The following is a 26,880-nucleotide window of genomic DNA, read 5'->3' as shown; positions in this document are numbered from 1 at the left end:
AAGGATGTGGAGCCTGCTTTTGGTGTGCTTCAATCCCGATGGGGTATCGTTCGAAACCCTGCATTGACATGGGATGAAGGAAAACTTTGGGAGGTGATGACTGCTTGTGTGATCATGCACAACATGGTCGTTGAGGACGAGCGTGATGACTTCATTTTCGACCAAGGATTTGATTTTCAAGGTAACAATGTTGAGCCCCTCCACCAAAGAACCGACAACGTTTGAGCAGTTTATCCAATTCCATCGTGAAATCCGTGATTGACACACTCATTTGCAGCTTCAAAATAACTTAGTTGAGCACGTGTGGGATCACATTGAAAACCAATAGCTGTGTTGGTTAATTACCTTTATTCAAGACAATTTTGATTTGGTTGTAAACCTATTTTATTCAAGACAATTTCGATTGGGTTGTAAAACTATTTTTATTAGAGACAATTGATATATGAACATGCAAACCTGTTTAAAACATTGATAAATATGAATATATGGGCATATTGACCGTGACGGACAGGATGCGGCCGAAGGATGCATCCGTGCGTTGAGCACACGGCCACCGCATCACACGACAGACATGGACACGATCCCATTACCCGTTCCAAACAAACAGAATTCGAACAAAACAGACGTCCGTATGGGATCGCGCGTTGAAGTTGACCTTAGAACATTCTTGCTTGCGAGCCAAGATCGGGGTGTAGATGCAGACGGTGGGAGTGACATCGCGGTAGAAGGTAGTAGAAAAAGTGATTGCTTCATGGGAGATACTCCATTTAGCAACGTTACAGAGCCGACCAGTCAGAACACACGCTGTAAAGTCGGCCCGTATTGGGCACTGCTCACTGCTGTTACCGGGGCCCCACCGGTCATCCGCGGAAGCAACTTGGAGGCGCGCGTGACAATATTCTATCCGCGCAGCCAACCCACTTGCTGGATTTGGAGAAAAGCAGAGTGGGCCGACGTCGTCGCCCTCCGCAGGTCAAGCTCGGCAGCTGCAGCTCCGCCTCGAAACCGAAGCCGCCGCCGGCAGCGGGGGAGGAGGAGGAGGGTGATGGCGTCGGGCCTGGTGACGGAGGACGTGACGGTGGGGCGGCTGGTCCGGATCCGGCGCACGGTGATGCACATGCTGCGCGACCGGGGGTACCTGGTGGTGGAGCACGAGCTGTCCATGACCCGCCGCGACTTCCAGCGCAAGTACGGCGAGACCTTCCACCGCGAGGACATGCTCATCAACAAGTGCAAGAAGAACGACCCCAACGACCAGGTCAGCTCGGCTCAGCCCTGCCATTTTTTTGCTTTCCTCTTCCCGCTCAGCTTCAGTAGTTAGTCGTCCGCCACGGATCCAGCTCTCTGTTTGCCCGACGGTCATCCGCGATCCGTCTCTCGGTCGATAACTTCGTCAGATTCGAACCCCTGGCTCCGTCATCTTGCTCTTGCTCGATCTGTTCTCTTCTGTTGGATCCACCGGTGTTTGTTCTGCCATCGAGTGCTCGATGCAAGCTTAGTTCGTGGTGCTCATGGCGTCGGCTGCTTAGCTTGGGAGGCACTCAGCACTCAGCACTCTGCTCTGATGTGCACGTTGTGCTAGGCAAGCTCCTTCGTTCGACTGCGCTGCTTTCCGTCTGCTACTATACCTAGCTAGCCCCTACCCCTACAATTCTACATATATGACTACGAACTATTGGAAGAATTTAGCCGATCAAGTAGCTCGACCATGCTGCCTGATGATGAGTGATGACTGCTAGGGACAATTCAGAGCAAGTCAATGCTGCATTTTCTGCCTAGTTCAGCTATTATGTTGGTGAAATTCTACCTTTGGCACTCCCTCTGCACTTCTCCAGACACATATTTGTCATTTTCTCTCTCTTTCGAATCAGATTTACGTGTTCTTCCCCAACGACGAGAAGGTGGGGATGAAGCACATCAAGAAGTACGTTGAAATGATGAACGCCGAGAAAGTCTCAAGGGCTATATTGGTTGTGCAACAGAACCTCACCCCATTTGCGAAATCGTTCCTCCAAGAACTGGAGCCAAAGATCCACTTGGAGGTTTTCCAGGTTGATCTTGCATTCCAATTCCACTCACACATTTGCTGTCATTTGTTACTCTAGCCTTCTTATAACTGAAGCAACGAACCACAGGACGCCGAAATGCTTATAAATATCAAGGAACATGTTCTTGTTCCGGAGCATCAAGTGCTTGCTAACGAGGAAAAGAAGACGTTATTGGCGCGGTACACTTTAAAGGAAACTCAGGTATTACTAAATCTTGATTAGCACTTGCAAGTTGCACTACTTTGGGGCATCAGTGGAGCCAGCCAATCATGTATTCAATTCCCTGATATAGCAATATGATGAACATTGGCGCGGTACCAAAAAATTTGTCGTTGGGAAGAACTAGTTCTCCCCAACAACAAGTATTTAGGAACAGAGGGAGTAGTTAGTAACATAAAAGGCTGTCAGAACTTTCTATAGCATCAACCATTGCCATTGTCTAGTGTGTTTCACTCATCTTAATTTGTTTACTTTCAGTTCTATTAACTACGTTATGTAGTTATGTATCAGACCCATTTTAGGCACAAACAAATATAGGGCAGAGAAATAATGACAATCTTTTAGATGCCCATTCTGGATTCTCTACAATTTTAAGAACAACATGTTTGCACAATTTGCTCTAAGAAAATTGATGTTGTTTGTCTATGGGAGATATACAACAATAGCTACTAAATTTTTCTTGTTTGCCAACACATCCATGCTTCTATCACTTCTTGCTGCATGACACCCTCTCCATTTTACAGTACTTTGCTAGAAATATGAACAGGCATGTAACCCATCTCTCTTCTGAATTCAATGAACCACAGCTACCAAGAATACAGATTACGGATCCCATTGCGAGGTACTATGGCCTCAAGCGAGGGCAGGTGGTGAAGATCATCAGGCCCAGCGAGACAGCCGGCAGATACGTCACATATCGCTATGTTGTATGACAGTACACAAAGTGAAATCAAGGAACCAAGAACATGGTGATTTTTGCAGTTACACACATGACACATGACACACATACCCATTCGCTTGCTTGGAGAAAAACGGCATCGCTTCAAGCCGCCATTCTTAAGGATCGTATGCCTGTTACGTAAGTGGATTTCTTAATAAGCCGAGTGTATGGAGCATAAGCAAAATCCTCATGTTGTACCATTGTTTCAAGAACTTTATAGAACAATACAGAACAGAAACTAGTGTGTTGAGAGCCATGGAAGGCTCTGCAGCTCCGATTGCTATATCATTTGAATGAACCATTCTTGAAACTCCGCAGCCGGCAGCTCCGGCCATGACGTTGTGTCTGTGTGTGGTATTTTTTTTTTTTAGAAAAGGGTCTGTGTGTGGTATGGGTGATCAACTTCTTTACGATACCCGGAATGAGCTTATAGCGAGTTGATGGTTGCTCTAGGGTTTACTCTTTTTTTTCAAGAGTACGCCAAGAGTGTATCATAGCTTTACAGCTGGTAGAAAGATATGTAGAAGAAGGGTTTACTCTTTTCATGAAAGAAAGGGTAGTGTTAGATATCTTGCGGAATGCTACTCTTATCCTTGTTACTAAATGTTAGCTCGAAGAAACGGCAGCATATGGGTGTCATTCCCATCACGTTGCCGTGTCGTGGTAGAATCTTATCACTAGCTTCCATCTTTGTCTAGGCATGGATACGCATAGCACCGGAGATGCTGAGTTATGACAGGAATTGCAAAGCTAACCTAACATGATAGGCTGGACTGCATTATGGAGCTGTCCGGTTCCATTCTACAGTTCGTCGGAGCTGGACAAATAAGTGAATGCAAACAGAGACCACACGTAGGCTCGCACAGGGACGAGGTCATCCTATCCCTATCGCAGTGTTTTTATGCACTTATTAGCCCTTGACAACAGCTCGTGGAGCCCATGAATTAAGCTAACATCATTCAAAGTAGTGCTAGTACTTCCGATTCAAAGTGTTTGTGATAATTTAAACTAAAACCACGACACTTATTTTAGTTTGGAGTGGGTACTAAACACTAAAGCCTGTAACCGGCAATCTTTAATTGTTATGATGTTGTGGTGGTTTCTGGTAGTAGCAGTAGGCATCATGGATCGGCCACCAAGGCCAAGCCCACGAACAAAAATGAACAAAAAGGAAATAGATAATATATACCGTAGTTCGGTGGTGATGTCGACGGAGGGATATGGGCGGATACATAGAGAAGTGGTTTTGACAAAAATAACTTAGCGAAAGCCCGATTGAAATGGTGGACAAAGGTGTTGTTTGTTGATAAAGATACAAACAATGTCCTTTCGCACGCTTGTTGTAGACAATAGTCAATGTAGCTTTTTAAACTTTCCACGCCGACTAACATCATTTAATATGTTTTGGGTGAATGGGAAACACACGACTCAAGTCCGCGTGTCAACCTTTTGTTGGACAATTTGAAACTACATTAATGGTATCCAATGTTGGAGTGTCTAATGTTCTGAAAGTTATCCACATGGTTATTCACTAGATCGCCACTAAGCCTAGGCATTCCTCGGGTTGGGCCGGGTTTCGGGGCAGGTCTGTCAAAGCCCGACTTGCAAAGCCCGAGCCCTGTCCGACCGAAAAAACGAATATGTAGGCCTGAGCCTAACTCGAATGGACTAAAAAGATCAATTTCGGGTTGGGACGAGTCGGGCCTGTGTATAATTTGCATAAGAAAAATTTCTAAGGCCCGAGCCCACTCGAAATACACAACGAAACGAGTCTGGCCCGAACACAAAGCCCGACTCGGCCCGGACCGGACTGTTCATGCCCACGTTTAATCACCACGTGATCTTTACATTGGTGTGCTGAAGTTTGAAGCTTTTGGACTGTAAGTGCAACCATTTGGAAGATTGGAAGCACGAGCTCTCTACTTGGTTGCAAGCATACAGTCTTCATGATCTGGCAACACTTCTCCATCCAGAGCTAATCGTCACTAGAGAATTAGAGGGAGGAGATTAGAACCACACAGGGATTCTAACTATGAGAATTAGAGGAACCAGATCTAGTTGTCATTAGTCAACTAGGACCAACTAGAACTAGAACTATATGAACTAGAGGAGGCTCCAAAACTTGTGTATCAAAGGGGCCAGATCCTCTAGTATAAATAGGAGGGAGCAGAGAGGAGGGGCGCTACAAAGAGGGGAGGTTTCCCTTCCCCTTTAGTTCACTAAGAAGGGGGATTCCCCCTCCAATTCGGCCTTTCTCCCTCCCTTTCATGAGGAGAGGGGGCGTGTCCACTATTGGGCCCTTGTGGCCCAATTCCTCTTCCACCACTTGGCATTTTAAGGCCCATTAATATTAAATTAAATATAAAATCCTCCTAACTATTTTAGCATACTTTTATTATTAATTTAACATCTTTCGAAATATTTTCCATCTATGTATATATTATTTATCGGTAAAACCCGGTGTTGCGAGATAGTCTATGAAACCCTTCTCCTGACCGTGAAACGATTTCGGATCCTCTCGAAACTATTTCAAATATTAATGGATTTAAAAAAAATATGTTCTTATTACTCCCATACTACTGACACTTAGGAGATCGTGATTACCTTAAGATTGTGACCCCATAGGTTCGGTAACTCATAGACACGAACGAAACTTGTTCTCTCAATGATTGATAGCAAAACCGTGGACATCCATATTGATCCCTATGAGCACACGCATGATATTTGAGTAACCTTTCGTTATCATGTGATATTTATTTTTCTTCGCGGTACTTTACAAAACCCGAGATGCATTGGTATCCTCCCGAGTCATTCACATGCTCACTATACCGTTGTACTCGTTACCACTTTTGTTCTTCTTTCTCATTGATGTGTTCCGCCATCCCCGTGACATAGTCATATGTGCCTGTCTTGACGATGATGGATGTCGTCACACCGAGAGGGTCCTAAGTATATCTCTCCATCGTTGGAGGAGCAAATCCACAATTGAGCTATTTAATACCTTGTCAAACTTTTAGATGAACGTGTAAGTTATCGTTTTGGTCACCTAGTTACAGATGAAGTTTGAGCAACCCCAAAGCTAATCATACGATAAGAAGTGATCACGATACTCTCATGGTCTAAAGAACATAAATTACTTGTTAACACTTCGTATTATAACAATTGATTACAAACGATATTATCACAAAGTATAACAAACATGTCTGGATCGATTCAATATGATTGTTCTTCTAACATCACACTCTGAATGTTGTTTTAGGACCGTCGTTACACTTAACAATATCCTAAGATCCAAAAAATGTGATCATCGAAAACTCTTGAGCGAGTCTTAGAGGCAAGACTAGGAACCTTATTTTATAGTTTATCATTCCACACGTGCATATGAGTTTTCCATCGAATCACATATTTCAAAATCATAGCAGTTATAGCATAGAGTATAAACTCTTAATTATGAATACGGAAATATAACAATACAATATTCTTGCCTCTAGGGCATATTTCCAATAGTCTTGAGGATGCTGAATCCTCGTAACTTCTCCACTAGGATTGGATTCCTTGTGTGGAAAATCTCGGGGTATTTTATTTGGCTCTAGATTTATACTCTCGAGATTTTTTCTGTTGAGTATGGCAAAAAAATTATTTGGGTTAATTTGTTACATAAGTTGTTAAATTCCAGTGTATCCCTTGTGGTTGTGTATGACCCAACTCATGAGGAGTTGAAGATGGATTTTCTTACTCAATTTGCTTATGTGTGTAGTAAGATTTATTGTCGTTATGTTTTAGGGGAGAATTTAGCATTTTGATAACTTGTGATGAGAAGAATAAACATATTAGCATGTCACATCTTTCTTATATGTTTAATTCTATTATTCATTCTTATAATTTGAGAGAAATTCATATGGTTGGAGGTATGTACACGTGGTCCAATAAACAACCCTCCTTGGGTGGAGGTATGTTTAATTCTATTTTTATTTTAGTTATGCATCATGATGGTATGAGATAGTCCATGGTTGTTTATAGAATGGTCTTTGCACTTCATGCATATGTTTTGAGTATGGCATCATAGAATGCTTCGTGTGCTTCATGCATATATTTTGAAGTTTGGATGCTCGTTTTTCTACATTCGAAATACTGTTATTTTTAGAATGATCTTTTGCTGCACTTATATTTGTTAGAGTTTGGCCAAGTCTTTTGTAGAAAGGATTAACTCTTTTGCTTCACTTATATATTTTCGGAGAGTCGAAAGAAATTGGTTATCTGCATGGTTAGTCGTAGGTATGTACATATGGCATATATAAAAACTTGCATAAAACATTATCATTGAACATGAGAAGTTTTATTTCTTGTGATATTTTTGTGATAGTTAGGTTGTAATATGTGAGTTTGTTTGTAGAAAATTAAAGCTAAGTATTAATATTGGTGTTAATGTTCATGAATCCATATGCATGAAAGTGGTGGCCGCTGGTATTAGCGGTGAATTCAGAGTATAATTTATCATTGATTTAATAAATCTTTGTGTATTCGGATCGGGGGCGCACGATGGTTAACTCAACACAACCTCCTCCCATGCAAGTTATACTTTGCTTCGAGGGCTAACTAAATTTTTGGAATAAATACTCGATTTCTTTATGTTTAATGTGAGTTTTGGTCTGAAAGCACTTCCACCTATCCATATTTTGCTAGCCTATTCTGCACCGTGCATTGCTCACTCTCACCTCAAGACTTGGTGCAAACTTCGCTCGCGCATCCAAATCCCGTGAGATGACACACTCTCTCACACATAAACCTCATCATATCCTTCCTCAAAATAGCGGCCATACCTACCTATCATGGCATTTCCATAACCATTCCGACATATATTGGCATGCAACTTCCATTATTACCATTCATATGACTTGAACATTCATTGTCATATTGCTTTGCATGATCATGTAGAGCCCACATGATACTTGTGGCAAAGCCATCGTTCATCATTTTAATACATGTTGCGTTAGATCATTGCACATCCTGGTAGAGTGCGAGAGGAATTCATTAGCAGTGATCATATTGTTCATATCTTTGAGTTGTATGTAAAATAAAATGTGATGCATTATTATAGTGTTTCCCTACCTATAAGGATAAAAAGGAGGCCAAAAGGAGACCATTAAAAAAGATCCCATAAAAATGATGAAAAACAAAAATAAAATAAAAAGTAGAGGGGACAAACTACTATCCTTTACCACACTTGTGCTTCAAAGTAGCACCATGTACTTCATATAGAGAGTTTTCATATACTTCACTATTAAGCTAGTGGGATCTTCATATGCTAGTGGGGTTTTCCCTGAAGAGGAGGGGATATGGATTACACTAGAGATCAGTATTTACATCAGTGAGAACCAAGGTTATCTAACCAATAGGAGACTCACACAAACTCCCTTTTTTGAGCACCTACACACATAGAACCAAACACTTGCACCCAACGCGGGCAAGAGGGTTGTCAAGCCCCGAGCCCCTTGAACTCATTATGTACAAGGATAAAATACTGGTTGACAGATAATATAAATATAAAAAGTAAAAATAGTAAATAAATTGCACGAAGGTATTTTTTAGGTTTTTTAATAAATATGTTTAAGTAGAGCCGGGGTCCATACATTTCGCTAGAGGCTTCTCTCTCGAACATAGCATACGTTGTGTAAACAAATTACTATTGGGAAATTGACAGAATAGCGCTTAGTTATGACATGTTATTCAAAACAATGATCATGTATATAGGAATCATATCCCTAAACAAGTAGACCGACTCCTGCCTGCATCTACTACTATTACTCCACTCATCGACCGCTATCCAGCATGCATTAAAAACAGAGTAATTCTTGGAGCAAGGTGACATGATGTAGACAAAGTAAGACAAGCAATATGTTCAAACCCCATCGTTTTCTCCTTAAAGGCAACAATACAAATATGTGTCATGTCCCTTTGTATCATTGGGATTGAGCACCGGAAGATTGAACCCATCACAACACACCGCTCCCATTGAAGATAAATCAATCTAGTTGACCAGACCAAACCGATAGAACAAAGAGAAATGTGAAGCTATAACAATCGTGCATAAAATAATTCACAGAAGGCTTAATTAATATTGATGAATAATATGATCAAAAACAACAATTCATCGGATCCCAACATACACACCGCAAAAGAGGAATGCATCGAATAGATCACTACATGAATCGCAGTGAAGTTTGTATTGAAGATCGAAGAAAGAGAAGAAGCCATATAGGTAGTAGCTATAGACCCGTAATTCTATGGTGGACTACTCACACATCATCCTGGAGGCGACAAGGTTGATTTATAGGGCCTCCGTGATCGATTCCCTCCTCCAAGAGGGCAATGAAAAAGGTCTCCGGATGGGATCACAACAGAACAAAGACTTGGGGTGGCGAAATAAGTGTTTCTGGTGTCTTTGTGTTGGTTTCCTGAGTTATAGAATTTATGAAGGTGGAATTAGGTCAGATGGAGCCATGAGGAGCCCATAAGGCATCAAGGCGCTCCTACCCCCTTGAGCGTCCTGTTGCCTTGTTGTCTCCTTGTGTGTCCTCTCGTCTCCTTCTAAAGCTTCTAGGGTCTCTTTTGTCTAAAAAAACATAAAAAATGTTCATAGCGTTTGGACTTCGTTTGGTACTGATTTCGTGGAAAACCAAAAACAAGCAGAAAACAACAAGTGGCACTAGAAACTTGGCTAATAGTTTAGTTCCAAAAAATGATATAAAATGGCATATTATTGCATATAAACAATCCATGATTGATAATATAATATCTTGGAACAATAAAAAATATTGATACGTAATATGTTAGAGATGTATCAAGCAGTGGGTTGCTGCCATGCTTATCATGGCTAAGTGTGTAGGGATCACTTTATTTAGCATCTTCAGCTCGAAAGGCAATGATTGTTTACTTCCATGTTTATGTACTATTGTTTCAATGCCAATTTGATAGACTATTGCCTTGGAATGACTTTTATACCAGGTTTGTATCACAATTAATTATCTGATCATGATTGTGCTAGGCAACATGCCACATAAAAAAATATCTATGTTTTATTATTTAACTACTCGAGAACGAGTAGGAATTAAGCTTGGGGATGTCCATACATCTCTAACTTATCTATAATTTTTTATTGTTTCATGTTCTTATCATACCAATTTTACATATTTTGGCTACCATTTATATTAGTTCTATTTGGATTGACATTATAACCAAGTGCCAAAGGCAAATTCCTGCTTTATTTTGTTTTTGGTTTTTTAGGTGAAAAAATAACGGTGTCGAAATTGTTGGGGAACGTCGCATGGGAAACAAAAATTTTCCTACGCGTACGAAGACCTATCATGGTGATGTCCATCTACGAGAGGGGATGTGTGATCTACGTACCCTTGTAGACCGTACAGAAGAAGCGTTAGTGAACGCGGTTGATGTAGTGGAACGTCCTCACGTCCCTCGATCCGCCCCGCGAACCGTCCCGCGATCAGTCCCACGATCTAGTGCCGAACGGACGGCACCTCCGCGTTCAGCACACGTACAGCTCGACGATGATCTCGGCCTTCTTGATCCAGCAAGAGAGACGGAGAGGTAGAAGAGTTCTCCGACAGCGTGACGACGCTCCGGAGGTTGGTGATGATCTCGTCTCAGCAGGGCTCCGCCCGAGCTCCGCAGAAACACGATCTAGAGGTAAAACCGTGGAGATATGTGGTCGGGCTGCCGTGGCAAAGTTGTGTCAAATCAGCCCTAAAACCTCCGTATATATAGGGGGAAGAGGGGGAGCCTTGCCTTGGGGTCCAAGGACCCCTAAGGGCTTCGGCCGAGCCAAGGGGGGGAGTTCTCCCCTTCCAAACCGAGTCCAACTAGGTTTGGAAGGAGGAGTCCTTCCCCCTTCTCCCACCTCCTCTTTTTTTTTCTTTTCTCTTTGATTTTTCTTCCTATGGCGCACAGGGCTCTTTTGGGCTGTCCCACTAGCCCACTAAGGGCTGGTGCGCCACCCCCAATGCCTATGGGCTTCCCCGGGGAGGGTTGCCCCCCCGGTGAACTCCCGGAACCCATTCGTCATTCCCGGTACATTCCCGGTAACTCCGAAAACCTTCCGGTAATCAAATGAGGTCATCCTATATATCAATCTTCGTTTCTGGACTATTCCGGAAACCCTCGTGATGTCCGTGATCTCATCCGGGACTCCGAACAACATTCAGTAACCAACCATATAACTCAAATACGCATAAAACAACATCGAACCTTAAGTGTGCACACCCTGCGGGTTCGAGAACTATGTAGACATGACCCGAGAGACTCCTCGGTCAATATCCAATAGCGGGACCTGGATGCCCATATTGGATCCTACATATTCTACGAAGATCTTATCGTTTGAACCTCAGTGCCAAGGATTCATATAATCCTGTATGTCATTCCCTTTGTCCTTCGGTATGTTACTTGCCCGAGATTCGATCGTCAGTATCCGTATACCTATTTCAATCTCGTTTACCGGCAAGTCTCTTTACTCGTTCCATAATACAAGATCCCGCAACTTACACTAAGTCACATTGTTTGCAAGGCTTGTGTGTGATGTTGTATTACCCAGTGGGCCCCGAGATACCTCTCCGTCACACGGAGTGACAAATCCCAGTCTCGATCCATACTAACTCAACTAACACCTTTGGAGATACCTGTAGAGCATCTTTATAGTCACCCAGTTACGTTGCGACATTTGATACACACAAAGTATTCCTCCGGTGTCAGTGAGTTATATGATCTCATGGTCATAGGAACAAATACTTGACACGCAGAAAACAGTAGCAACAAAATGACACGATCAACATGCTACGTCTATTAGTTTGGGTCTAGTCCATCACGTGATTCTCCTAATGACGTGATCCAGTTATCAAGCAACAACACCTTGTTCATAATCAGAAGACACTGACTATCTTTGATCAACTGGCTAGCCAACTAGAGGCTTGCTAGGGACAGTGTTTTGTCTATGTATCCACACATGTATATAAGTATTCATTCAATACAATTATAGCATGGACAATAAAAATTATCTGGATACAGGAATTATAATAGTAACTATATTTATTATTGCCTCTAGGGAATAATTCCAACAGAAATGACGTAAAATTTTACGTGGATTTTTGTGGAATATATCTGAATTTTTGGCACCAAAGTAAGAGGGAGCCCATGGTCTCCACAAGCCAGGGGTGCACCAGGGTGACTTGTGGTCACGTGTAAGTTGGTTTGAGCTCTCCTTCGTGCGCAGGGAAGATAATATCAGGAAACAATCGTGTAAAATTTCAGTTCGATCGGAGTTACGGAACTCCCGGGTAAAGAAGAGATGGTTCTCGGCCACAAAAAAAAAAAACCAAAAAGAGAGTATAAACCCTAGAGAGAAAGAAGAGGAGATATCCAATCTCGGAGGGGCTCCCGCCCCTCGAGAGCCATGGAGGCCAAGGTGGCGCAAAAATGCCCTATAGGTAATAATAAATTGGCTATTAGCATATTTCCTTGTTCGTGATACATGTTTATTATCCATGCTAGAATTCTATTGATCGGAAAATTAAATACATGTGTTGATCTATAAACAACATCATGTTTGTCATGGTATTTCCATGGCTGATGCCACGGGGCGGCTTAAGTCGTGGTTTGGGTCAACGGGCGCCGATGACGCTCGGAGAGGGATGAGGGTGCAAGGCACATGACACAGGTGAAAGGACGTGGATGTCGCCTAGAGGAGGGGGTGAATAGGTGCTTTAAAATAATTATGATTTAGGCTTGAACAAATGCGGAATAAAACTAACGTTTAATTTGTCAAGCACAAAACCTAAAACAACTAGGTCGCCTATGTGCACCAACAACTTATGCTAAGCAAGATAAAGAACTAAGTGATAGCAAGATATATAACAAGAAACAATATGGCTATCACAAATTAAAGTGCATAAGTAAAGGGCTCGGTTAAGAGATAACCAAGGCAGGCAGAGAAGATGATGTATCCCAAAGTTCACAGCCTTGCGGATGCTAATCTCCATTTGGAGCGGTGTGGAGGCACAATGCTCCCCAAGATGCCACTAAGGCCACCGTAATATCCTCACGCCCTCGGACAATGCAAGATGTCAGATTGCACCAAGGGACCCTTGAGGGTGGTCACCGAACCCGTACAAACAAGGTTGTGGCAATCTCCACAACTTAATTGAAGGCTCCCAACAACACCACGAAGCTTCAACACAATGGAATATGGCTTCAAGGTAACCTCAAATGCTCGGGGCAATCTCCACAACCTAATTGGAGACTCCGAAGCTTGCCCGGAGCTTTACACCACAGTGATTGAGCTCTGAGGTACCACCAAGCTTCTCAGATGCCAAAGCACCCAAGAACAAGTATTAGGGTACCAAGCACCCAAGAGTAATAAGCTTCTCGAACTTCACTTCCACGTATCACCCGTGGAGAACTCAAACATATGCATTAAATGCAATGGAAAGGGCACACAGAGTGCCCAAGTCCTTCACACTCAAATCCCTCCACAACAACAAAAGCTATAGAGGAATATAAGAGAAAGAACAAGGAGCTCACAAAGAACATCGAGATCAAGATCCAAGGGGTTTCCCTCACATAGAGGAGAAAGTGATTGGTGGAAATGTGGATCTACATCTTCTCTCTATTTTCCCTCAAGAACTAGCAATAATCATTGTAGGGATTGAGAGTTAGCAAGCTCTAAGAAGGTCAACAATGGGGGGCAAAAACGAGCTCAAGAATTGGGGAACCATTGGGGAAGAAGGCCCCCTTAAATAGGTCCCCACAAATCTGCCCGTTATGTGCAGAATTACATAGGAGCGGTGCAACCAGTGATGTGGGCAGTATAACCGGCATGACCGGTACAACCACCCAGCCACTGCACAACCACCGAGCCATAACAGAAATGTGGTCGGCGATTCCATTCAACTCGAGCACTGGACACGTCAAAGTCCCAAGAGGTATAACCGCTAGGAACACAGGTAGTACCAGGCTATATAAAATAGCGGACAACCGGTCCACATCCGCCTAACAACCGGAGCTCAACACAACCATGTCCGGTTGAAGCCTGGTGCTGGGCCGGTTCTGTTGGAAATATGCCCTAGAGGCAATAATAAATTGGTTATTATTATATTTCATTGTTCATGATAATCGTTTATTATCCATGCTAGAATTGTATTGATTGGAAACTCAAATACATGTGTGGATACATAGACAACACACTGTCCCTAGTGAGCCTCTCGTTGACTAGCTCATTGATCAAAGACGGTCAAGGTTTCCTGGCCATAGACAAGCGTTGTCACTTGATAACGGGATCACATCATTAGGAGAATGATGTGACAGACAAGACCCAGACTATGAATGTAGCATATAATCGTGTCAGTTTATTGCTATTGTTTTCTGCATGTCAATGTATGTTTTCCTATGACCATGAGATCATGCAACTCCCGGACACCAGAGGAATACCTTGTGTGTATCAAACGTCACAACGTAACTAGGTGACTATAAAGGTTTTCTACAGGTATCTCCGAAGGTGTCTGTTGGGTTGCCATGGAACAAGACCCGGATTTGTCACTCCGTGTGAGGGAGAGGTATCTCGGGGCCCACTCGGTAATACAACATCACAATAAGCCTTGCAAGCAATGTGACTAAATATTTAGTCACAGGATCTTGTATTACGGAAAGAATGAAGAGACTTGTTGGTAACAAGATTGTACTAGGTATGGAGATACCGATGATCGAACCTCGGGCAAGGAACATACCGATGGACAAAGGGAACAATATACGGGATTAACTGAATCCTTGATATAGAGGTTCGACCGATAAGGATCTTCATAGAATATGTAGGAACCAATATGCGCATCCAGGTCCCACCATTGGTTATTGAACGTAGAGGTGTCTCGGTCATGTCTGCATAGTTCTCGAACCCGCAGGGTGTGCACACTTAACGTTCGGTGACACTAGAGTAGTATTGGGATATGTAAGTTGGTGACTGAATGTTGTTCGGAGTCCCAGATGAGAACCCGGACGTCATGGGGAGCTCCGTAATGGTCCGAAGATAAAGATTTATATATGGGAAGTACTATTTTGGCTATCGAAAAAGTGTTGGGTTTTATCGGTATTGTACCGGGAAGCTTCTGGAAGGTTGCAGAAAGTTCCATAGGGTTCTGTAGGAGTCCGGAAGGGTCCCTCCAGACCCTAGGACTTGGATGTGCTGTAAGGGGGCGTCCAATCCTTGTTGGGCCAGCCCCCAAGGGCCCATGCGGTTGGGAGGGAAGAGTTCCTAAAGGGGAAGGCACCTCCTAGGTGCCTTGGGGAGGGAGGAAACCTCCCTAGGCCCACGCCCCCTCCTTGAAGGGGGGGCTAGGGCTGCGACCCAACCCTCCTCCTAGCCTCCTATATATAGTGGGGGAGAGGGAGGGGCTGAACACATCAATTCCCACGCCCCGGTGGCAGCCCTACCTCTCCCATAACTCTGTTTTCTCCTCAGATCGGTTCCGGCAGCGCTTGGCGAAGTCGTGCTTGCACTGCTCCACCATCATCTCCACCATGTCGTTGTGCTGGTTGAGATCCCATCTACTTCTCCTTCCTATCTTGCTGGATCAAGAAGGAGGAGACGTCATCGAGTCGTACATGTGCTGAACGCGGAGGTGCCATCCGCTCGGCACTAGATCGGGATGGATCGTGATGGGATCGCGGGACGGGCTGCGATTTGAATCGCGAAGATGTTCCACTACATCAACCGCGTTATATACGCTTCCGCTTAGCGATCTACAAGGGTATGTAGATTCACTCTCCCCTCCCGTAGATGATCATCACCCCGGATAGGTATTGCATATCACCTCTCCAACTTTAGTTGAATTGGCTTTGACCGAGGCGGTCCTTGGAGAAGGTTAAATAGCAACTTGCATATCACTGTTGTGGTTTTGCGTAAGTAAGATGCGATCATACTAGATACCCATAGTTGCCACATAAAACATGCAACAACAAATTAGAGGACGTCTAACTTGTTTTTGCACGGTATGCATGTGATGTGATATGGTCAAAGACATGATGCTCAATGTTCTTGACAAGTTATTGAAGGAGTTTAAAATAGATCGACAAAGAAGGAGTTCTTGCGTGTGTTGTAAGGTGTGAATTTGAGTAAGATTCGTAGCTCGACCACGACAGAAGAAAGAGAAAGGACGAAGGTCGTCCCCTATGCATTAGCCATAGGCTCTATAGTATGCTATGTTATGTACCACACCTGATGTGTGCCTTGCCATGAATCTGTCAAGGGGTACAAAAGTGATCCAGGAATGGATTACTGGACAACGGTCAAAAGTTATCCTTAGTAACTAGTGGACTAAGGAATTTTTCTCGATTATGGAGGTGATAAAAGAGTTCGTCGTAAAGGGTTGCGTCGATGGAAGATTTGTCACTAATCCAGAAGACTGTGAGTAGTAAACCGGATTCGTATAGTGGAGTAGTCATTTGGAATAGTTTGAAATGGCGCGTGGTAGAGGCGTCTATAGATGACATAGAGATTTGTAAAGCACACACGGATCTGAAAGGTTCAGACCCGTTGACTAAAAACCTCTCTCACAAGCAAGACATGATCGAACCCTAGAACTGTATGGGTGTTAGATTCATTACAATCACATAGTGATGTGAACTAGATTATTGACTCTACTGCAAGTGGGAGACTGTTGGAAATATGCCCCAGAGGCAATAATAAATTGGTTAATATTATATTTCATTGTTCATGATAATCGTTTATTATCATGCAAGAATTGTATTGATTGGAAACTCAAATACATGTGTGGATACATAGACAACACACTGTCCCTAGTGAGCCTCTAGTTGACTAGCTCGTTGATCGAACATGGTCAACATTTACTGGCCATAGACAAGCATTGTCACTTGATAACGGGATCACATCATAAGGAGAATCATGTGATGGACAAGACCCAAACTATGAATGTAGCATATGATCGTGTCAGTTTATTGCTACTCTTTTTTGCATGTCAATGTATCTGTGATACGTCCCAAACGTATCTATAATTTCTGCTTGTTCCATGATATTTTGGGTGACATTGTTATATGTTTTGCTACACTTTTATACCATTTTACACATATTTGGACTAACCTACTAACTCAGTGCACCCAGTGCCAGTTTATGTCTGCTGATGTCTATTTTGCAGGGGCTTTTACCCAATTTTCCGAAGCCGGAAAAATTCCAGAAAAATATATAAAAAATCAGAAAAACGGAAGCTTCCGGATCACCGAAGATGGGCCAGGGGGGCTAGGGGGCCTCCCAGGCGGCCTGCTGGCGCGGCCAGGCCCTACCCCGCGTGAGGAGGTCGCCTGGGTGGGTCCCACCTACTCCGGTGCCCTCCTTTGGCCTATATTTAGAGTCCCGAGAGGAAACCCTTGTAGACTTTCTGGAATCGCGATTTTCTCCATCTTTCCGCCGCCGCAGCGCTTCCGAGATCGGGAGTGTCAGGAGACCTCTTCCCGGCACCCTACCGGAGGGAGGATTGACCTCCGGGAGCTTCTCCACCGCCATGGAAGCTTCCTGGATGTGCCGTGAGTAGTCCTCCTTGGACCATGAGTCCATGACTAGTAGCTATGTGATGTATTCTCTCCAATCCCGTGCTTCAATGGTTAGTCCTTGTGAGCTGCCCTACATGATCAAGGCATCTATGTAATTCTGTTGCTTTTGCTATGCTCGGTTTGTTGGGATCCGATGGATTATGAGATTATGTTCAGATTGTTATGAGTTATATATTTGATTATCCTTTTATATTATGTTCCTTAGTGATTCATGCATGTTCTCCATTGCTATTTATTGCTTTGGCCGAGTAGTAGATTGTAACTCCAAGAGGGAGCGTTATGCATGATTGTGGGTTCATGCCCCTCGATGTCTAGCTTGAGTGACAGAAACATGAGACTAGGGGATGTGCTTGTTGCCACCAGGGAGAAAACAACGATGCTTGTGACCATGGTTGCAAGGATTGTTTACCTTACGCACAGTTCGTTAATGCAGTTGTCTGTTGCTTTGAGTTTACACTTTGGGTGGGGCTCGCAACTTAATACCGGTGAGATGTTCTGGATAGATATCTCAAGGTGGATGATTAGTAAGTAGATGTTGATGAATAAATGGTCTACTTGTCTTGGCATACTGCCCGTTACTATTGAACCTCTAACTATCATGTAGCATAATTAGCATTGCGGTGCGATCATAATTCTGTCAATTGCCCAACTGTGATTTGTTTACCCAAGCATAGTTGTTTATCGTCTTTTGGGAGAGAGACATCACTAGTGAACATCATGTGACTCTGGTCCATATCACCATCATTGTTTACACCTGCATCATTTTCCGTTTTCATTTACTTCTCCGTTGAAATCATTATTACCTCCCCGCTTGTGTTTTGATCCTTTGCAAACTGCAAGGCCGGAGAGATTGACAACCTCTATGTACTCGTTGGGAACAATGTTATTTGTTGTGTGTGCAGGTCCACGTCTTCTGCTAGCGCCAGGGTGGAAGACACCTACTTGTTGATCCTAGGAGTCCTACTGGTTCGATAAACCTTACAGTCTCCGTGTAAGGGAAATCTGCTGCTGACTACATCTCCACCTTCCAGTTGGGGTAACCAACAAGGGGCGAGAAGTATATCCATCAACTCTTCATCAAGCACATTTTTGGCGCCGTTGCCGGGGACTCCAGTCTTCAAGATAGGGGAGTTGCACACTATCTTTTACCTTTGCTTTTTAGTCTTGTTAGTTTGCTTGTCATGATTGGCATGACTAGTTAGGCTTATGGAAAACTGCACTCTTAGTTTGCTGCTTGGGGAAGGCCACTTTACCACACCCGTGGTAGAGAAGTCTCCTCCACCTACTGAATGTATCCCATTCAAAATACACTTGGGATAATTGAAATAATTAGGAATGATTGTTATGTAGGAGATGGAACAGTCGATCCTAGTATTCATTTGTTGAAACTCACAGAACTTTGTGAGTTGTTTAAGATTTCAGGTTTGGCAAGAGATGGAGCCATGAGGAAATTATTTGCCTTGTCACTGAAAGGAAAAGCATTGGAATGGTATATGCTACTAGATGATTCTCACCTACGGGACTGGGAAGAGATCCAGTCTCTCTTTTACTCCAAGTTTTATCCTCTTCATGAAGTCCATGAGAATAGGAATTATGTTTATAATTTCTATCCTCATGACGGAGAGAGCATAGCTCAAGCTTGGGGGAGACTGAAAACTGTAATGCTAAAATGTCCTAACCATGGGCTCCCCAAAGATTATGCTTATGTGGAGAGTAAGAGTACCTTTTTGCATGTGGATCATCGTAACAATGCTTTATGTGATACTTATATTGTTGAGTTTATTCATGATCCCCCTGATAATTATTATGAGAAGGGAACATATGCTTATATATATTTCAATACTATCAAGTTCCCTCTCTTTATGTTGAAGGTTTTGAAGCTGCACTTGTTTTGCCTTCCTATGCTTATTGCTTTGAGCTTCAATGAATTATTCTATTGCAATATTCCTATGCATAGGAAGCATGTTAGACTTAAGTGTGTTTGGTATTTGCTTCTTGATGCTCTTTTTTGTTCTACAACTCTTATTCCTACGAGAGCATCATTAAAATCTTAAGCCTATCTTTATGGCTATAAAGAAAGAGCTCTAGGGAGACAACCCTTGTTATCTATTTTGAGTTTTTACTTTCAATTTTTAGTGGTCTTGATGTGTGTTACTACTGTAGCAACATCATTGTATCTTTATTTTTAAGCTTTGTGCCAAGTTATAGCCTCCGATTGCAAGAAAGTTCAAAAAATTATGACATGCAGCCCAGAAACAGATTGTGTCTGCCTGACGGAAAAATTCGCCAAAAATTACCAGATCATCTTTTTGATCTGAATTGTTTTGACAGGATGCTCTATATAATTTACTTTCTAGCATCTATACTGATTTTTTGATTTGATTTGCAAAAGTTCCCCGAATAAATTATTTACTACGTGCTGTTTTGTTTTTCCCAGATTGTGCCATGTTTTGCGTTTTCATTGTTTTGCAAATCCTAAGCTTACTTTTTATTTGCAAAAACCTTTTGGCATTCATAAGAAGCAGTAGATTTTCATGAAAATCTTTATTTCCAGCAGGTAATGAATTATTTTATTAAGGGAACTAACCACTCTAATCAGCTTATGATGAGTTTCGTATGAAGGGAGTTTTCAAGTATGCGATGGGAGATGATGAAAGAAGATACAAGAGTGTTAAGCGCTCAATCTTGGGGATGCTCCCATGCACCCCAAGAAATATTCAAAGTATACTCAAGCGTCTAAGCTTGGGGATGCCCCCGTGCATCCCCTTCTCTATCAACAATCATCAGTTCGTCCATCTCCATGCTATATTTTTATCACTTCATATGTTATGTGCTATGCTTGGAGCGTCCCGCTATTTTCTTTTTAGTTTGTTTTAGTTTTGCTTGCTATTCATAACATGTCAGAACCTAGCCTACCCTGTTTTGGAAAGAGACACGCACCATTCCACTCTAGAACACAACATAGGTTTTCATGCTTATCCTTTTTGTGTGTTCTTCATATTTTCGTAGCCACTGTCATGCTTAGCTCTTAGTTTTCATGCTTATCTTTTTAAGAGCTATTATTTAGGTTGATTTTGTAACTTTCTCGAGTTATCATGCCTATCTTTTTTAGAGAGTTGGCTTGTTGCACTGAGTTGTGTGTCTTGCATGAGTAGGTAATTGAGGTTGCTTTTTAAGTATAGTAGTAACTTGCAATAGTTTTGGGGTATTTATTTGCGTAATGTTTGGACTATTGGTGCCAAGAGCTTGAGCCTATTGGTGACAGGTGTCGTATTTTGAGAAATCCATGTGTTTTTCAAAAACTAAGATTAGTTGAGAATTCTAGCTACTAAATTGATCACTAACCACTGGAGGGGTTGGAATATATAGAGTACCCTCACGTTACCATGAGTCTAGGATGCACAAGGATAACCAAACCCCCAAACACTCCTTGTCGTGGGTATAAGTCTGACAGTAGATGTGTAGGGTACGAAAGGATGGGCAGAGCCTTAGCTACGGCGAGGTTGTATGAGTTCAGGCCCCTCTACGGTGGAGGTAAAAGCCCTACGTCTCAGTGCTCTTGGGAGCTTGATGTCGAGTGGAATATGGATTACAGTGAATTGCTAACCCCTGCACCAGTGGGGAAGGGCGACTTATATAGAGTGCGCTGCCCTTCACAACGGTTAGGTGCATAGGGGTGGAGTAGTGGCGATTAAATGTCTACGTTACAAGTAACGTATGCCTTAAATGCTAATAAAGGTACATGAAAACGTATGACCGTTGCCCTCCAGGGGGGTTACGATGTACAGAGTGGAATCCAGTCGGTAAGTTTGATACGCTCCGAATGCTCATCTCCGACTGGATGATGGAGGAATCGTCACCGACTGGATGATGGGAAGTCCTTAATTCAGTCGGAACTGACTAAGGGCCTTGTCCCTTATGAAGGGTAGTCCTTGGGTAGGACCTATAGGGCAGGCCTATGACCCTACCCTAGGACTATAACCCCATCATTAGTCCCCGAATGGATTGGGGTTGGAACGACGAAGCGATGCTTGGAGTACGGATCTGACTGGTATGGATGCGACTTTGGCGTTGTTTGCCTCGATCCATTTTACCCTCTTGACCAGTGATCCGAGTGTATATATCTGTGAAATGAATCGTCAGAGACCGAGTGCTTCCGTGGCTTTTGACGTGACCGGTCAACTGACAGCGGCGGATTTTCTGGGATCCTCAAATTTCGGTTGCCGCGCGCTCAACGGGGATGACGACATCGTCATCGAGTAGTATCTGCCGCCTCGATTCCGCGCCTTCATCTCCTCCACTAATATCGCCGCAACCGGTCGGGGGATAAGATTTCGGGGCCACCTGCTAGTGACCCAGTCGGAACCTTATTTAAACCTCTCCAGCGAGGGTTTCTCGTTGCACTCGCCTGATAACTCGCATTCACCTGATAACTCGCACTCGCCCCGCTTCTCCCGTGGCTTCCTGCGCACCCCAAGCTCATTCCTTCTTCTCCTCCTCCGCGGATCTGCAGCCTCCACCATGATGAAGGGGCAGACGAGCAAGCTCGAGGCGCGGAAAAAGAAGAAGACGGCGGCTCCCGCTCAACGGCGACAGCGGGCGCTGCCGGCGGGTTGGATCCAGGGGGATTTCCTCCCCTCTACGGTGACGAAGAGCGACATGCTGGAGCTGGTGGAGCAAGGCCTGCTCGAGAACAAGTCGTGGAGGCTGCCGGCGGAGGGCGACACGGAGCCGACGCCCCGAGAGGATGAGCATGTCTTGCTGCTCAGTCACGTGTACCGAGGCTTGTCTCTGCCTCCTCATCCCTTCTTGAGAGGTATAATGAACCACTTCGGGGCGCAGCTCCACCATTTTCCTCCCAACGCAATAGTTCATCTCTCTGCCTTCGTCGTGCTTTGCGAGTGTTTTATCGGTTGCCCTCCTCATTGGGGGCTCTTAAGCCTATCTTCTCCGCTAGATCCCAAACCATCAAAAGACTTAGCCAGTCGGACGACAAAACTCATCTCCTCCAGCTCTGCGGAGGCTTAGGCTTCCAGAAGAAAAGCAAAAGTAGCTATCCCGCTCTTCAGTTGTCTGAATCCGTTAGGAACTGGCAGTCGACTTGGTTCTACTGCCAGGACGTCGCTTGTCCGAATGCCGCAACTGGACTGCCCCCTTTCAGCTTAGACCGACCGGCTCCGCCTAGGCAGCTTGCACTTACGAAGATGGAAAAGATCCATATTCAGCCTCTGGTCGACGCGCTGGTAGATGTCGTCCGCAAGGGAGTCACCGGCATAGATTTGCTGGAGGTTTTTCTGGGTCGGCGTATCCAGCCTTTGCAAGCTCGACATCACGCCATGTGGCACTACACGGGGCCTGAGGACTCCACTCGGACTCACCCTGAGTGCGTGGGTCCGTGGCATCACAGGCGCCTGCGATAACCCCAGAGGAGCCCGACGAGTGAAGCCCTTCCGCGCGGACAACCCTCCTCCGAATGAGGTGAGAATACCTTGCCGAGTGCTTACAATTCCCTTAGATTTGCCGCTTTTTCTTGCATCACTGTGTGACGTCTGATGTTGTCGACTGTATTTTGTGCAGGCGTGGACCAACTGGTATTCCCCCATCTCGAACGGGAATCCGGCGGAGGAAGAGGAAGGCAGCCAGGAAGGCAGCGTGGAGAGCGCCGAGTATGTCTCAGACAACGGGGAGACGGAGGAGGAGTGTGAAGAAGGGGAGGAGGAGGATGAGGAGCAGACCTCGCCGCCCCACCACCAGAGCCTCGAACTAAGCGCCGTCACGAACCCGTGACTTCATCGGCTCCTCCAGCGGCCCTGAGTGCCCCGTCAGCTCCCGTGACTCCGTCGGCTCCTCCAGCGGCCCCGAGTGCCCCATCAGCTCCTCCCGTGGTTCTGAGCGCCTTGCTAGCTACTCCCATGGCTCCGAGTTCTTGGAGCACAAAGAGGACCAGGGACGCTGCTGCTGAGCCTGCGGGCCAACCTTCCAGGGTGGCCAAACCGAGTGGATCCAAACCTCGGAAGGCTTTGCCGCGGATGAGGATCGCCGTTCCCGTTGCCTCAACGTGAGTGTATTGTTCTCCTATCTTCTTCTAGTATTTGATTGAATTCATGCTTATTGGTCGAGTGAATTTTACTCGGCAGAGCTGCCACCTCCGCCACTTCTCTGCCACGCCAGGAAGACGATCCCATGGATACGGACAACGTTGCCACATCCCAGCAAGGTACGTCGTGGCGACTCCGAGAGCTTACATTATTGTTTCACGAATTCTGTCTTTGATCTTGCCCTGGTTCCTGTGGTCTCACATTGTTCGGTCGGGCTTCCTTCAGAGGTGATTCATGTGGAGGAGGACGACCAGAAGAGGTCCGAGCAAGCTGCGGTGCCTGTCCTTGAGGCTGTTCCATCAGCTACTACTCCCGCCATGGACGCGCCGCCACCCGAGACGATGCCGTCGACTGAAACGGCGCTCATCGCTGCTGAACCGACTGAAGCAGGACTTGGGATGCCCAAGGAGTCTCTTGTGGTGCCAGATCCGTCGATGGTCCAGTACGACGCCCAACTCCTCCCAGAAGATCAGGTGGGAGCTGCCAAGGAGGCCATGGTGCAGGCGGAGTTGATGGCGGGTGATGCCAAGAGAGCGTACGACTCCATCGCGTGTGTGTACAAGCGAAGCTTGGAACTCCGGGACGATATCCGAGTAAGTGGGCTAGTAAGTATTTACTTTCCTCTTGTAACCCACTGGGTGTTTAGGCAATATACTCGAATGTAGTATGATTATTTTGCAGTGGGTTCACTCTTAGTGAACCCAGTGGGTGTAGTCCCCTAGACTTCTGTCGAGTGCTTGCAACGGCAGTTGTCTTTATATACATTTTCTTTAACTTGATCAGATCAAAACTAATCTGTTCGAATGTTACCGGTGAGGGCACTCCGAGTGCACCTACTGGAAGTAGTCCCCGAGAGTAATTTTACTCAGGTCGGGTAGTAGTAGCCTCATAGGCTTGCTTTTGTTATTTAGCTCAATAGGGCGGACCTGTTTGAGCTTCATGGCAGTGGGGTCACTCTTAGTGAACCCACTGGGTGTAGTCCCCGAGGCCGCTGTCGACTGCTTGCGTCGGCAGGGGTCCGTAGAACTTCGAGCTTTTATTGTTTTCCTTGTTGAATTTGTCTGATCTTCTCTTCGCGCTGATTTGCAGAAGACATGCGAGATGGGATCAGCGTACAACGCTCTAAAGGCTGAAAAGATTCAGCTCGCTGCGGAACTGGAGGCAGCTGTTCATGACTTGGCTGGTGTGAAGGGCGCTCTGGCTGAACGAGAGAAGTCCTTGGAGGAGTCCCGTGAGGCAAACAAGGCATTGGTGGCCGAAATGGAGAAAATGGGAAAACAGAGAACCGAGCTGATGGGACAGATGAAGGTGATGAACAGGCGGTGCATATCACAGGAGAAGTACGTCAGTGACTGGGCAAGGAAGATGATTGCGCTTCTCGGTGGTAAGTTTTATTTTTCCGAGTGCTTCTTGACTTTGTATTTCATGATGCGCTTACTGTCTGCTCGTCTTGTCTTTGCAGATTTTTGTATGGATGCTGAGGCTGAAGCAGCTGACGTTGAGCGGTAGGTTATTCCGAACGTTCCACTCGGTGACGACGCCAATTGAGACATGCTCCGAGTGCACATTCGCCTGGGCAAAGTGGGACCCTTCGTCCGTCGGCTGAGAGAGGTCGTCGGCCGAATCGACAAGGAGCTGTGGCCCGAAGAGGAGTCCCGGCGGGAGATGGAAGGGTTGATGACTCGGCTTGAGGACGTCCCGAACCGAGTGCAGGCGTGGAAGAAGTCTGCTGCTCGCTGTGGTGCGGACGTGGCGCCGTCGCTGGTCCGAGTGCACTGCAAGGAGGCTCGCGAGGAGAAGGTGAAGGCACTGCAAGTCGCCAACACAAAGAAGCTTCGATTTGAAGATTTCATGGAGACCTTCCTTGAGAGCGCCACTCGCATCGCAGACGGGATCGACCTCGACACGTTCATGGAGCCTGCCAGTCCCAGTGCCAGTCCTGACGATGCTTGAAAAAATCTTTACCTCGGTATGCGGAGTGGATTTGTATCAAACCTTGCCACTGCTGTTGGCCGTCACATTTATGGTTCGGTGTGGATAAGCTTGATCTACACCGAACCGAGTATCGTTGAACCAACTTTTAATTGGAATCGAATATTTTGCTTTTCCTTCGCCAAAAAATTCTTGACACAATTTTGACTCGTGATTTCTATTTGGCGTTTTTTGTTGAAGCCAGTGGCAAACATGCGAAGCATGTAGTTGTCAGTTGTCTTGACATCTGCATGAGCCTTAATGAGGGTCTGCTAAGCTTCCGAGTGGATCTGGAGGATACACTCGAAGTAATCTTTTTTACTTAGGCAATTCTGGATCGCAGTTAGATCTCCGAGTGCGGCGTCTCGTGCGCACTCGTAGCGAGTTGATACTCATGTAGTTGTCAGTTGTCTTGACATCCACATGAGTCTCCAGGAGGGTGTGCTAAGCCTTCGAGTGGATCTGTAGGATACACTCGAAGGAAGCTTTTACTTAGGCGATTCTGGATCGCAGCTAAGTCCCCGAGTGCGGCGTCTCGTGCGCACTTGAAGAGAGTTGGTACTCATGTAATTGTCAGTTGTCTTGACATCCACATGAGTCTCAATGAGGTTCTGCTAAGCCTCCAAGTGGATCTCTAGGATACACTCGAAGGAAGCTTTTTACTTAGGCGATTCTGGATCGCGGCTAAGTCCCCGAGTGTGACGTGTAGAGCACACTCGGAGAAAGTTGGTACTTAGGCGATTCTTGATCGCAGCTAAGTCCCCGAGTGCGGCGTTTAGTGCACACTAGGAGAAAATTAGTACTTAGGCGATTCTTGATCGCAGCTAAGCCCCCGAGTGCGACGTTTAGTGCACACTCGGAGAGAGTTTGTACTTAGGCGATTCTGGATCGCAACTAAGTCCTCGAGTGTGACGTTTAGTGCACACTCGGAGAAAGTTTGTACTTAGGCGATTCTGGATGGCAGCTAAGTCTTCGAGTGCGACGTTTAGTGCACACTCGGAGAAAGTTTGTACTTAGGCGATTCTGGATCGCAGCTAAGTCTCCGAGTGCGACGTTTAGTGCACACTCAGAGATAGTTTGTACTTAGGCGATTCTGGATCGCAGCTAAATCCTCAAGTGCGACGTTTAGTGCACACTCGGAGAAAGTTTGTACTTAGGCGATTCTGGATCGCAACTAAGTCCCCGAGTGCGACGTTTAGTG

The 26,880-nt window shown here is 45.0% G+C and overlaps 1 protein-coding gene across 1 annotated transcript; it reads left to right on the top strand.

Annotated features, from left to right (window-relative positions):
* The first annotated feature begins 733 nt into the window (after window positions 1–733).
* On the top strand, window positions 734–3,298 carry LOC123444642 (DNA-directed RNA polymerases II and IV subunit 5A-like). Its single transcript, XM_045121429.1, has 4 exons — window positions 734–1,258; window positions 1,872–2,051; window positions 2,136–2,249; window positions 2,855–3,298. Exons 1-4 carry the CDS (start codon window positions 752–754, stop codon window positions 2,978–2,980), a joined length of 927 nt encoding a protein of 308 aa, XP_044977364.1. The 5' UTR covers window positions 734–751; the 3' UTR covers window positions 2,981–3,298.
* The last annotated feature ends 23,582 nt before the right edge of the window (window positions 3,299–26,880 follow it).

Source organism: Hordeum vulgare, chromosome 3H, assembly GCF_904849725.1.
Source record: "Hordeum vulgare subsp. vulgare chromosome 3H, MorexV3_pseudomolecules_assembly, whole genome shotgun sequence".
NCBI lineage: Eukaryota > Viridiplantae > Streptophyta > Magnoliopsida > Poales > Poaceae > Hordeum > Hordeum vulgare.
Note: the sequence above shows the minus strand (reverse complement) of the source record. Positions and strands in the feature narration are given on the sequence as shown.

Excerpts from the sequence above, each read along its gene's own strand:
- LOC123444642 (XM_045121429.1), top strand. The coding sequence starts at position 752 with ATGGGAGATACTCCATTTAGCAACGTTACAGAGCCGACCAGTCAGAAC. Across the intron at positions 2,052-2,135 it reads TCCACTTGGAGGTTTTCCAG|GACGCCGAAATGCTTATAAA; the intron begins GTTGATCTTGCA and ends AACGAACCACAG. Across the intron at positions 2,250-2,854 it reads ACACTTTAAAGGAAACTCAG|CTACCAAGAATACAGATTAC; the intron begins GTATTACTAAAT and ends AATGAACCACAG.